This window comes from Schistocerca americana, chromosome 3 (assembly GCF_021461395.2).
Source record: "Schistocerca americana isolate TAMUIC-IGC-003095 chromosome 3, iqSchAmer2.1, whole genome shotgun sequence".
Classification (NCBI taxonomy): Eukaryota; Metazoa; Arthropoda; class Insecta; order Orthoptera; family Acrididae; genus Schistocerca; species Schistocerca americana.
In genome coordinates this window covers 737,002,011-737,016,619 of record NC_060121.1, presented here as the reverse complement: position 1 = coordinate 737,016,619, position 14,609 = coordinate 737,002,011, and the positions used below count along the sequence as shown (strand labels likewise).

The following is a 14,609-nucleotide window of genomic DNA, read 5'->3' as shown; positions in this document are numbered from 1 at the left end:
AAGGGCAAAAAGCACTAAAATGGACAAAAAACACAGAGATGCAAGAAAGATGTAGAAGAGATCAAAACGAGAGCAGATTACCATGGCTGGCTGACTATGAGAGTAAAAAGGAGAAGCCAGCCACTCTGTGTCACATTAAAAGCTCCACCCTAAAAGCACCTAGGTTGAGGACACACAGGGACAAAGGACATGCACTAAAACTTAGATCAAATGATAAAATCCACCCTCATGAATAAAACGTTTGCTGCTGTTGATGCATTGTCGCCCAACACCGAAGGCAGGGTGCTGGGAAAGTTAAAAGTCTGCTGCAGAGTGTCTAAAAATGGGCAGTCCAGCAAGAGGTGGACGACCGTCATTTGTGAGCCACAGCAACACTGAGGTGGGTCCTCGCGATGGAGGAGGTAACCATGCATTAGCCACGTATGGCCAATGCCGAGATGGCAGAAGACAACTGATTCCCTATGAGAGGACTGCATGGAAGACTTCCACACATTCGTAGTCTCTTTAATGACATGCAGTTTTTTGTACGTACTGTTATGCCATTCCACCTCCCAAAGTCAAAAAACCCTACGCGGTGTAAGAAAGAACGCAGGTCAGTTTCGGAGTTGCCCATATCCAAAGCGGTTTCCGTGTAGCATGTCGGCAAGTTCGTTGCCTGGGATACCGACATGTCCTGGCGTCCACATAAACACTACTGAGCGACGGGACCATTCCAGGGCATAAATGGACTCCTGAATGGATACTATCAAAGGATGGCGAGGGTAGCACTGGTAGATAGCTTGCAGGCTGCCCAAGGAGTCAGTACACAGGAGAAATGACCCGCCGGGGCTTAGTCATCTGGCAAGAAATGTTGTTCAATATGTCCTCCATGAACTTATGCAAGCCTACATGACCATCAGCCATAAAGCAGTCATTGTAAACCATTTCATGGCCCCGGTACATGTCTAGAATTGAGAGGAAGTGATAGCGGAGAGCCTCAGGGTTAAGAGTTTGCGAAAGGTCAAGAAGAATCTGCGGCCTAGGTATACACCATGGAGACGTATGTGAATGGACTGAGAGGAGAGGTGGTAATGGGAAGGACTCCAGTTCAGACAGAAGGGACCGGACGCTAACCGCAATCATAAGCCCTGATGTGGGCCACCGATGCAAGAGATGAAACGCCGTCATTGGGAAAAGGAGACGGTAATTCGGATGCAGAGGAGAACTATGAATGTGTGCAACATAACTGGCGAGCAGTTGTGCATGCCTAACCTTCAATGGAGGGACTCCAGCCTCCTCCAGGACACTGGTCACCAAACTCGTTTTAAAAGCTCCCCTCGATAGGTGAACACCACAGTGGTGCACTGAGTCGAGTAAATGCAATGGTGGGGGTGCCGATGAACCGTAAACCAGACTCTCATAGTCAAGGCGGGGTTGAACAAGGGCTCTGTAGAGCTGTGGCAGCGTAGAGTGATCTACACCCCAGTTGGTGATGCTCAGGCAGTAGAGAGCATTGAGGTGCTGACAGCACTTTCCCTTAAGCTGACGAAGGTGAGGTAGCCAAGTCAATCGGGCGTCGAAAACCAGTCCTAAGAATCAATATGTCTCCACTACAGTGAGTGGATCGTCATTAAAGTGTGGGTTCCGGATGAACGGTGTGATGCCGACAGAAGTGCATGACACACGACTTTACAGCTGAAAACTGGAAGCCGTGGGCTAGAGCCCATGACTGCGCCTTGTGGATGGCTCCCCCTGAAGGCGCTGCTCAGCAACAACAGTACTGGAGCAGCAGCATGAAATGCAGAAGTCGTCTGCATACAAAGAAGGTGAGACGGAGGGCCCGACAGCTGCTGCTAGACCGTTAATGGCCACTAAAAATAGAGACACACTCAGTACAGAGCTCTGTGGGATTCCATTCTCCTGGATATGGATGGAACTATGGAAGTCACTGATTTGGACACGGAAAGTATGGAGCGACAGTGGAGGCAGTAGGCCACGTGACTCCAGGACCCAACCCAATTGCCGACACACCATACATTCCAGCAGCTTACAAAAAATGTTTGTGATGCTGATGGGTCGGTAGCTATCCACATCAAGCGGGTTTTGACCGGGTTTGAGCACTGGAATGATTTTCTCTCACCATTGTGATGGAAAGACACCATCGTACCAGATCTGGTTGAAGATAACAAGGAGATGTTGCTTGTAGTCAGAAGAGAGATGTTTAATCATCTGACTGTGGATCCGATCCGACCCAAGAGCTGTGTTGGGGCAATGTGCAAGGGCACTGAGGAGCTCCCAAATGGGGTGTTATAGGGTTCACTGTGGTGTGTAGTGAACAAGAGGACTTTCCTTTCCATCCGCTGTCTGAGGGTGCGAAATGCTCCTTTCCATCCGCCGTTTGAGGGTGCAAAAGGCTGGGGGGTAGTTCTCCGATGCAGAGGCTCTAGCATATTGTTCAGCAAAGGGCTCAGCAATCGCGTTTGCATCAGTAGATAACACGCCATTCATGTTAATGTCAGGGACACCTGTTGGGGTCTGGTACCCAAAAAGATGTCTGATCTTCATCCAGACTTGGGAAGGTGATGATGGCACCCAATGGTCAACACATTCCTCTCCCAACACTCCTGTTTCCGTCATTTTATACGATGGTGAACGCGGGCGCAACAGAGCCGCTTGAAGGCTATTAGGTGCTCTAGGGAAAGGTGCTGCTTATGTCACTGTAGAACTCGCCGATGCTCTTTAATTGCCTCAGCGACTTCTGGTGACCACCAAGGGACTATCTTTCGCCGGTGGCACCCTAAAGAACGATGGTTCGAGTTTTCTGCCACAGGAACGATTGTTGTAGTTACCTACTCAACGGCAACATCAGTGGCACCATGTGGAGGAGATTCGGCGGTGACGGCAGTGGTGAAGGCTTCCCAGTCTGCCTTGTTTAACGCCAAACTGGGCAGGCTTCTTTGGGCCTGACACCGGGGCAGTGACAGTAAGATGGGGAAGTGGTCACTACTACACAGGTCGTCATGTGCTCTCCAGTGGATAGATGGGAGAAGGACAGGACTGCAAACTGAGAGATCAATGGCCGAATATGTGCCATGTGCCACACTGAAATGTGTCGAGGCACCTGTATTGAAGAGGCAGAGGTCGAGTTGTGACAGTAAATTTTAGATCTCCCTACCTTGGCCATTAAGCATGACGCCACCCCACAAGCGGTTATGTGCGTTAAATCTCCCAAAAGAATTTCTTATCTAGGGAATTGATCAGTCAGTGCAGCCAATACATTCAGGGGTACTGCACCATCTGGAGGAAGATAAACATTGCAGACAATTATTTCCTGCGTCGCCCTTATTGTCGGCCACAGTTCCAAGAGGGGTTTGAAGGGGCACAGGTTCTCTGCATACCGAGTTCAGTCCACCCGACACTATTATAATTGCTACGGTTCTTGTAAAATTCCTTAGAGCCACGGAGGGCAGGGGTCCGCATTGCCGGGAACCAGGTTTCCTGGAGGGCAGCACAGAAAGCAGGTGTAAAGCTTAACAGTTGCCGTAGCTCAGCCAGGTGGTGGAAAGAACCACCGCAATTCCACTGCAGGATTACGTGATCATGAGACTACTTTAAGACTAGTTTTGATGAATCGATGAATAGGCGCCATTCAGATGAGTCATACTGCTTATCAAAGCAATGCAGGAGTCCTTCCACATCATTGCAAAAAACTAAATTTCCTTCTTTTGAGAAAAACTGGGTAAATTCTTTTTCTTGGTGTCTGTACCATGAAAATGAGGTGCCAAATGATAAAAGGTTTTTATTTTTTAATCTGGAACCTAACAGTTCGGCTGCATCTTTTGAAAGACCTAAATCTCTTACTAGATCATTGAGCTCACTTTGAGAAAATAGTTGAGGCCTTTCATCTTCGATTGAAGAAAAATCTGAGCTCGTTTCACCCTGAGGAGGTAATGTAACTTCGTCCTCCAACTCAGTCCAGTATTGATCCAAACTGGAAGGTGGCTGTGGGATAGGTATTTCAGAACTGTGGGGCACTGAGCATGTAGCTGAGTCAAGGATAACGTATGCTTCTTTTGTTTTTTGAATTGAATCCCTTTACATCAACTGAACAGAAGTAGCAGTCAGTGGTATTGTTTTTCCGCTCATGCCATATCAAATGAATTCCAAAAGAAAAATGCATTTTTCTTACCCTTAAACCACAAATGAAGACCTTCTTCACATCTTCTGCACACCTTACGCGGGGCCCATGGTCTATCTCGATCACCTAGTTTAAATTTAAAGTAAGCAAAATAAACTTTGCTCACAAAATCATTTATCTCTGTTGACTTTTAATTGTGTATTCACCAAAGGTATAACAAAAATTGTTTGGAGAAATAACACAACCTTTTTTTAGCCATGACTAGACAGAAACAACAGCACTTTTCTCTTGAATAGTAATATGTCTACTGAGAGGTTCTCTTCATTTCATGCGAGATACAAATCGTCATTTGACTTGTTGCAACACGATAAAACTGAACAATAAGATTGTTTGCATTTGCTTCTGGTGTCCAGGAGTACACAATAGAACCTGCAAGTGGTAACAAAGAATAGTTAACATTGTAAATTTTTTAAGTTTAAGTTTATTTTATCAATTGTGACTGATAGAATTTTTAATAATTATTAAATTAAAAAACCACATAGGTTTATTACTAATGAACATAAATACTGCAATACACAAAAAACCGATATGATAGATTTTTTGAATATTTTTCCTGTTTTTGGGAGTTCAAAATCTGTAAGAAAATGTTAAAAATTCCTATGTAGTTTTTTAGTCGCAGACCTGTGGTATCTGAGTGGTGTGAAAAGTGGCAATTCTTGGTGAATAAGGAAAAGTGTGAGGTCATCCACATGAGTCTGAAAAGAAATGTTAAATATCAGAAATAATAGAAAAAAATGGCTCTGAGCACTATGGGACTTAACATCTTAGGTCATAATTCCCCTAGAACTTAGAACTACTTAAACCTAACTAACCTAAGGACATCACACACATCCATGCCCGAGGCAGGATTCGAACCTGCGACCGTAGCAGTCGCGCGGTTCCTGACTGAGCGCCTAGAACCGCGAGACCACCGCGGCCGGCAGAAATAATAGAAACTTAAAGGCTGCCAGTTAGATAAGATATCAAGAAAATAAAAATATGAGTAACTTAAATTGTAACAAATACATAGATAATGAAAGAGGAAGCCGTCTGGTAGAATTTTGCACAGAGCATAACTTAATCATAGCTAACACTTGGTTCAAGAATCATAAAAGAAGGTTGTATACATGGAAGAACCCTGGAGATACTAGAAGGTATCCAATAGATTTTATAATGGTAAGACAGAGATTTAGGAACCAGGTTTTAAATTCTAAGACATTTCCAGGGGTAGATGTGGACTCTGACCACAATCTATTGGTTATGAACTGTAGATTAAAACTGAAGAAACTGCAAAAAGGTGGGAATTTAAGTAGATGGGACCTGGATAAACTGACTAAACCAGAGATTGTACGGAGTTTCGGGGAGAGCATAAGGGAACAATTGACACGAATGGGGGGAAAGAAATACAGTAGAAGAAGAATGGGTAGCTCTGAGAGATGAAGTAGTGAAGGCAGCAGAGGATCAAGCAGGTAAAAAGACGAGGGCTAATAGAAATCCTTGGGTAACAGAAGAAATATTGAATTTAATTGATGAAAGGAGTAAATATAAAAAGGCAGTAAATGAAGCAGGCAAAAAAGGAATACAAACATCTCAAAAATGAGATCGACAGGAAGTGCAAAATGGCTAAGCAGGGATGGCTAGAAGACAAATGTAAGGATGTAGAGGCTTATCTCACTAGGGGTAAGATAGATACTGCATACAGGAAAATTAAAAAGAGACCTTTGGAGAAAAGAGAGCCACTTGTATGAATATCAAGAGCTCAGATGGAAACCCAGTTCTAAGAAAAGAAGGGAAAGCAGATAGGTGGAAGGAGTATATAGAGGGTCTATACAAGGGCTGTGTACTTGAGGATAACATTATGGAAATCGAAGAGGATGTAGATGAAGATGAAATGGGAGATATGATACTGCGTGAAGAGTTTGGCAGAGCACTGAAAGACCTGAGTCGAAACAAGGCCCCGGGAGTAGACAACATTCCATTAGAACTACTGACAGCCTTTGGAGAGCCAGTCCTGACAAAACCATCTGGTGAGCAAAATGTATGACACAGGCGAAATACCCTCAGACTTCAAGAAGAATATAATACTTCTAATCCCAAAGAAAGCAGGTGTTGACAGATGTGAAAATTACCGAAGTATCAGTTTAATAAGTCACGGCTGCAAAATACTAACGCTGTTCTTAACAGACGAATGGAAAAACTTTTAGAAGCCGACCTCGGGGAAGATCAGTTTGGATTCCGTAGAAATATCGGAATACGTGGCGCAATACTGACCCTACGACTTATCTTAGAAGCTAGATTAAGGAAAGGCAAACCTACGTTACTAGCATTTGTAGAGTTAGAGAAAGCTTTTGACAATGTTGATTGGAATACTCCTTCAAATTCTGAAGGTAGCCGGGGTAAAATACAGGGAGCGGAGCGAAAGGCTATTTACAATTTGTACAGAAACCAGATGGGAGTTATAAGAGTCAAGGGACATGAAAGGGAAGCAGTAGTTGGAAGGTCGTGAGACAGGGTTGTAGCCTCTCCCCAATGTTATTCAATCTGTATATTGAGCAAGCAGTGAAGGAAACAAAAGAAAAATTCGGAGTAGGTATTAAAATCCATGGAGAAGAAATAAAAACTTTAAGGTTCGCCGATGACATTGTAATTCTGTCAGAGGCAGCAAAGGACTTGGAAGAGCAGTTGAACGGAATGGACAGTGTCTTGAAGGGAGGATATAAGATGAACATCAACAAAAGCAAAACGAGGTTAATGGAATGTAGTCGAATTAAGTCGGGTGATGCTGAGGGAATTAGATTAGGAAATGAGACACTTAAAGTAGTAAAGGAGTTTTGCTATTTGGGGAGCAAAATAACTGATGATAGTCGAAGTAGAGAGGATATAAAATGTAGGCTGGCAATGGCAAGGAAAGTGTTTCTAAAGAAGAAAATTTTGTTAACATTGAGTATAGATTTAAGTGCCAGGAAGTCGTTTTTGAAAGTATTTGTATGGAGTGTAGCCATGTATGGAAGTGAAACTTGGACGATAAATAGTTTAGACAAGAAGAGAATTGAAGCTTTCAAAATGTGGTGCTACAGAAGAATGCTGAAAATTAGGTGGGTAGATCACATAACTAATGAGGAGGTATTGAATAGAATTGGGGAGAAGAGGAGTTTGTGGCACAACTTGACAAAAAGAAGGTACCGGTTAGTAGGACATGTTCTGAGGCATCAAGTGATCACAAATTTAGCATTAGAGGGCAGTGTGGAGGGTAAAAATTGTAGAGGAAGACAAAGAGATGAATACACTAAGCAGATTCAGAAGGATGTAGGTTGCAGTAAGTACTGGGAGATGAAGAAGCTTGCACAGGATAGAGTAGCATGGAGAGCTGCATCAAACCAGTCTCAGGACTGAAGACAACAACAACAACAACAACAACAACATAGATAATGTTGTGGGGAAGGCAAACGAAAGACTGTTTTATTGGTAGAACGTTTAAGATGATGCAACAGTTGTTCTAAAGAGGTTGCCTGCATTGCACTTGTCCATTCCCTGCTAGAGCATTGCTGTGAAACATGTGATCATTACCAGATGCGATTGATGAAAGGCATCAAAAAGGTACGAAGATGGATAGCTTGTTTCGTATTATAATGAAATAGGGGAGAGAGTATTATGTACATGATCAAGTTGGGGTTGCCGTCATTAAAATAAAGGTGTTTCTTGTTGCGGTGTGATTTTTTTCACAAAGTTACAGTCACCAACTTTCTCCTCCAAATGTGAAAAAACGTTTTTGTCACCAGCTGTCATAGGGAGAAATGATTCTCATAATAAAACAAGAGAAAGCTGAGCTTGTAAAGAAAAATTTAAGTGTTCATTTTCCCACGTGCTGTTAGAGAGTAGAATGGTAGAGAAATAGCCTGAAAGTGGGTCAAAGAAGTATGATTTGCAGAGTAATCATGTAGGTATAGGTATAGACTAGAATGGAGACATGTTCAAAGAAATTATTGGTAGTAATGTGATGTTAGAGTACTGTATGTAAAGGGCTTGAGGAAACTCCTACATTTTGTAAATGTCTCCATGAAAGTAGAGAAAAGACATCCTATTTGGGTAAAAGTGATAGCAGGGTGTATACGACCCGGGAGATCCGGGAGAAACCTAGGAATTTTTTCATCCAGAAGAAAACCGGGAAAAACCCAGGAATTTTTTAGAATTCCGGGAACTTTTCCTTGTTTTAGTTACCAGTTAAATTTTTGTGATTTTGACTGGTAAGAACCAGTACTCTAACGAAGGATATTACTGTATCCCGCTTCTGCAGAATAATGGTGCAGCAAAAAAACATGAATGAGAGGAAGAAAAAAAAAAATAAATAAATAAAACTTATGTCGAAAAGGAAATGCGCCATATACAACAACAAAACACAGTGCTCATACAAGTGTCTGCCAACCAAAGCGTGTCAAAGGCTTTAGGAAGAATATGCAGTGCTTCCTAACAACAAATTTCCTTCGATGAGCGTGACATAACAGCTGTTTACATTTGATTCATTTGAGCAGTTGCGGGCGGGCTCTTGCGCATTCGCAGTTGAGTCGCCTATGAGCAGTACTTCTCCCGCTTCTGGCTACAGATGTGTGGCTGGGCGCCACTATCTAAATTGCTCCAGTTCGGAAATATCGTAAATCCAGGGCTGATGCACAGAGCAGTCTAAGTTGTAATGGGGAGGTGGGTAGTCTCCACGTGACCTGTGTTTACGTTTAGTGATTTTGCTGTTTCCTCTTCGTTTATTGCTCTCACGTCAAATGAAAACAAAATGGATTTCTGTGGCCGGGAGCTACCAAATGAATACGTTCGCATAATTACGGAAGGCTAAAATATGTTGTTAGTTTCAGGTTTTATTTCCAACTTTCTGACAGTCAAGCATTAATCACCTTGCAGAACAATGAAGTTATTATTGTCGGTTTGCTAAAGAGATTTGGCTTTTATTAATATTTTGCGCTGAGGCAGTCAATGTATTTGAAACGAAGTGTTTAATTTCAAACTCTTGGCTAGTTTCAGCTGTTCGCTGCATTTAAAGGTATGTTTTCCATCTTCTAGCTCATATGGCATTATGCCATAATAAAGAACCAAACATGAGATAATACAGTAATGGTACTCGAGAAAATTTACATCCGAATCTGAACATACGATTGTGCACTTTAAGCTGAATTATGTATTTAGTATAGTTCACGAAATTCGATGCTCCTGAAGTATTCTTTGATGTCTTGCTTCTTTTCTGACATAATGCAAGATCTTTTAATATTTTCCACGTACAAGCATGCGGGCTTCCTGCGCCATCGTAGCTGCACTGGCGCAGTGACGCCTGCTATCTGGCACACTCTGGCAACTGCTGAAACGAACCAGTTTCTAACAGGTCGCGGGAAAATATTGCAAATGGTGGTTTGAAAAGTGTTACTTTAAAAGTAAATTTCCTTTTACGCAAGATGAACTATGTGTGAGAATGTACGATGAATTTCTTAAATCACAGTGTTTGACTCTCACTTAAAAATCAACTCTTTGAGGACGACCATCTAGAAGAATTTAGAGCCCAGAAGATCAGATATTTACATAGTTATTAAAAATTTTACTGGCACATTTGTGTGATGTGACTTAAAGTGTAACATGCGCAAAATGATACATTATATGTGGAAGCTTAGCTTCTCTTGCAGCTTATTAATCTTAGAGACCAATATTATTTGTGAAGGCTTTGTTTTTCTTCTAGCAAAACTATGTATGTTAATTTAAACCATTAACTTTTCTCTTTGTGTGTTCGCACTACTTAAGTGATCTTGCTATTGATTGACTACACTACGTGTCCCATGCTGTCATCAGCTGCCTAGATCACGAGACATGAGCTATGACTGGCTTACAAAAGTGCGTTGCACTCTAGATTTCATTGCTTCGGAAAGTAGCATGCGGTGTTTGGTGGAATTCGTATTTATACGTCTGTAAAACGAAGAAATGCAGCAGTGTACATGTTGCTGCAAATCAAAGATCTTTCCAAAACGTATTCCCCCCTCCCTCCCCCTAGGTTTCATTTTCTAAAGTGCCGACAAATTCTACGTCTGTGTAGAAAACCATAAACATTCTAAGGAATGATAAGTTTTTACAGTGCCGAGGAAAAGTATACTGTCATTTAACACGGAAAAAGTGTATTTTCGTCCGGGAGAAAGTGTATTTTCAACCGGGAAACCTGGGGAATTTTTTTTCCTTGTCCACGTATACACCATGGATAATTTTTTGAGATTAGTCAAATATGAGAGTTCTAAATTAACGAAGTGCAAAAAATTCCAGACTTGCTATAGTGTAACGATACTGTAGCAAGTGAATTGCATTTCCACATGCTCTGTGACAATGAAAACAGACTTAAAGTACATGTTACCTACACTGGCAAGCCATGGTTTCCTACTCTCTGCATGGTGAAGAAATGTTGATAGTCAATTAGATGAAGTGTTGCACGTACGAGTGCTCTGTATCAAAAGGTTCAAGCAAATAAAATTCACCGCCCCCCCCCCCCCCCCCTCTCTCCTGCTTCCTGCAAAGAAAATGCTTTTTTATGATTGATAAGTAATCTCTGAATGACAAAACATACAGTGAAGCAGTGTGTAGAGATTAATAATGATAAACTTAAGCTTGTGTATACAATAAATATGAATTTTAAAAGAAAAAGCGTTTCTGTTGTATGGCTAGCTCCCTGCCACGGTGACTTGCATGCCATTGAATTGCTCCTGTACGTACATACACGAAAATAGCAAAAAAATGTGAAAAATTTAATCAAAGACTTAAGGAACATGCCCAAAGCTGCATAAATGAAATAACATGCAGTTGTTATGCTTTAGTGAAGCAGAAATTTAAAAAAGAGTACAATACAGCGAGTGAATTGAGGCAGTCCAATCAACACAGTATATTGCACTGATACTGTTGATAGTTCTATTTATTTTATAGAATTAAATTTGCAACACAGCTATTACTGTGGCCAGTGTCCAGTAAGGAACATAACTGGTAAGATATAAAAAAAATTTCTAGCAACTTTCAAGTATGCAGTTTGTGTGCTTACTTTTCTCAATTTTGTTAATATTTTGAAGTGGAGTGTACCTGTATTTCCCCTTCCTTAAGTGATCACAATATTTATGTCGACAAACACACTGACCATTGTTAAAGATTCATCGGATAATCTTTACCATGGAGTGCCCTCATTTCATTTGTACATTTTTCATATTTCAGAAGTGTTGCCATACAGCATTTTAATTAGCATTATGTACTGATGAACTTGCATTAACTTGATTTAATATTTTGATTGAACAAATACATTAAACTTTGTCCACATCGAACATGCTTTCAAAAATATTTATCAGTGAAGTCATCTTGATGTTTTTATATTTTTTTTTGATTTTCAGATCGAGCTTGGTAGCACAAATGTTAGAGTGGGGAGTTCTATATTTGGTGCAAGACAGAAGAAGGATAGTAATTCTGACAAGAAAGACTTGGAGCAAGACTTTGCTGAAATGACACTTAAAAAAGCAGGAGGGAATTAACAATATTTTAACTGCTTTGAAAATTAATTCAACAATGTGATATTAAACAGCCAAATTTCCACTGTGAAGTGTTAATACTATGCGTTCTGAGTTTGCTGTCACTATATATATATATATGTTTAGAAATCATTCTCTTCTATTCTATTGCTTGCACACCATAACTAAAGTGTCAAGTTTTTTTTCGGCACTGTATGGATACACATTTGTGGAATTGTGGCAATTTTTGTTGTTGTAAAAACTGTTACATTCCTGGCAAGTGCTAGGAATTTTGTGTTGATAGAAATTGTATATGCTTATCAGTTTTTTCATTGGGCTTTGCTGTTATCATTACTATGTCCATTTAGAGACATGTCATTCTTGAAGATTTGTTTGCTGTGTTGGTACTGTTGATATGTTTTTCCTGTCAGTTACCACTAGTGGTTAATACTTGGTGGCTTGAAAGTTCCTGTGAAATCTGTAATGGATATTGTATGGAAGTCCAGTATAACTATTACTCTGTAAATAATAGTATCTGTAATTGTTGAGCATGTACTTCCCAGTAGTGTGTGTTTTACTGTAACAATGTAACATATTGGTTTTCGTGACCTACATGGAATTAAATTGCCAAAAATTAATTTATTTCCTCCTTATTTATTTTTGATGAACCCATTTACATGAAAATAGATGTTTGATAAATGCTGAAACTGTTAAGCAGAACAGTTTTTGCTGTATTTCTTTTCAGGTTTTATATGTAGGTTTCTGTATAAATTGAAACACATTCATAGATTCCCCAAAAATTTTGTTTAGTGATTGTTAGATCCACCAGGAAGACAACTTTCTGAACAACTTGCTTAATGTTTCAAATGCAGCAAATGGAATACTTCTGGTGAGTGTTTGACATCCAAAAACTTACCAGACTGCATCTAATGCAGTAACATTACTGTAACAGTGTCTATAATATAAGGAGGTTGCAGAGGAAATGCGCAATAGTGAACAGAAGTGGGCCAGACAACCTAGCAGCCAGTAGATTCATTCTGCTGATTTCATCGGGGAGGTCAGTGGAACTTCTTTCGTTGTATGTTTGCTGATGTTATCCGTTTTTCATTATGGATTAGAGTAAGGAGGCTGACAGAAGTATTCAAATAACATATTACTTTACATTGCATAGCAAGAGAAACAATCAATTTTTGAAAACATACTGTAATTGGATAAATAAAAAATCTACTCGTAGTTGACAGCAGGAAAATACACACATAAATCTAATTAAATTTGCAAGCTTTTGGTGCTAGTGGGCCTTTCTTCTGGCAGAAGAGTTGAAGGGGAAGGAAGAGGGTTGAAGAAAAAAGGCTGGTCGTCTAGAAAATGCAGTGTGTTCAGAAAAAGTCACCCAGAATGCGGGGTCAGGGCAGACTCAACAGGTAGGATGAGAAGGAAAGATCGTTGGGATTCCACCAAATGAGATTTGAAAAACTGAGAGCTTAAAGGTGGAAGTTAGGGTAATAAGCAGGACGGGAATTACTGACAAAACAGCATAAGGGGGGAGGGGGTGAAATATAGACATGTAAGAAAATGAAAGCTGCAGAAAACAAGAAGGGAGTGAAGAAAGGAATAGTTGCTATGAAGAAATGCTGAGACCAAAGAAATTAACATAAATTAAGACCTGGCGGGTGGTGAGAACCGAGGACATGTTTTAATGCCAGTTCCCACCAACAGAGTACTAAGACAGTAGTGTCTGGGGAAGAATCGAGATGGCATGTGTGATGAAACAGGCATCAAGGTCATGACTTGTCATGTTGTAGAGCATGCTATGGAGCAGGATATTGTGTTTTGCCAGTATAATCTCTCTGTTTATGCCCATTCATCCTAACTGATAAATTAGTGGTGGTCATGCTGATGTAGAAGGCCGAACAGGGTTTATGCAACAGCTGGTATACAACGTGTAGTTTCTCGAGTGGCTTTCCCTTCGATAGTACATGTTTTCTCAGTTACAGGGCTGGTATAGACAATGGTAGGAGGGTCAGCTACACACTTCTGTTAGCTTTAAATCTGCTAACAAGGGAACCTCCCCATTGCACCCCCCTCAGATTGAGTTATAAATTGGCACAGTGGATAGGCCTTGAAAAACTGAACACAGATCAATCGAGAAAACAGGAAGAAGTTGTGTGGAACCATGAAAAAAATAAGCAAAATATACAAACTGAGTAGTCCGTGTGTAAGATATGTAACATCAAGGACAGTGTGAGCTCAGGAGCGCCGTGGTCCTGTGGTTAGCGTGAGCTGCTGTGGAATGAGAGGTCCCTGGTTCAAGTCTTCCCTCGAGTGAAAAGTTTACTTTTTTATTTTTGCAAAGTTATGATCTGTCCGTTCGTTCATTGACATCTCTGTTCACTGTAATAAGTTTAGTGTCTGTGTTTTGCGACCGAACCGCAAAACCGTGCGACTAGTAGACGAAAGGACGTGCCTCTCCAATGGGAACCGAAAAAATTTGATCGCAAGGTCATAGGTCAACTGGTTCCTCCACAGGAAAACACGTCTGATATATTCTATACGACACTAGTGACGGCATGTGCGTCACGTGACAGGAATATGTTGTCGACCCACCTAGCTCGTACACTTGGCGAATGGGTAAAAAGATTCTTCTACCTTGCCCGATTTAAGTTTTCTTGTGGATGTGATAATCACTCCCAAAAAAAGTGATGAAAACATAAGAGTTTGTCACATAAACTGCAACAAATGAATGTAACAGTTTCACAGTCGCACAGTTTTCCCTGTGCTCTGTCAAAACATGTTTTTAACGTTTTCAAATTTTTCTGTGTAGACCGTCAAAGCCTGCATACGTCCAAGCAAATCTGAACATGTCCTGGAATTTTGGAGAGCAAAGTTGATTGTGTGAGTGCCTGAACTTTGATAATTGTCTGAAAATAAAAAAT

The 14,609-nt window shown here is 40.9% G+C and overlaps 1 protein-coding gene across 1 annotated transcript in view; it reads left to right on the top strand.

Moving 5' to 3' along the window:
* The window catches only part of LOC124606686 (pyridoxal phosphate homeostasis protein), a 95,472-nt gene extending 83,158 nt beyond the window's left edge, over nt 1-12,314 (top strand). The window contains exon 6 of the mRNA XM_047138705.1: nt 11,563-12,314. Coding sequence (XP_046994661.1) covers nt 11,563-11,700 — 138 coding nt within the window. The 3' untranslated portion in view covers nt 11,701-12,314. The remainder of the gene's footprint in view (nt 1-11,562) is intronic.
* The last annotated feature ends 2,295 nt before the right edge of the window (nt 12,315-14,609 follow it).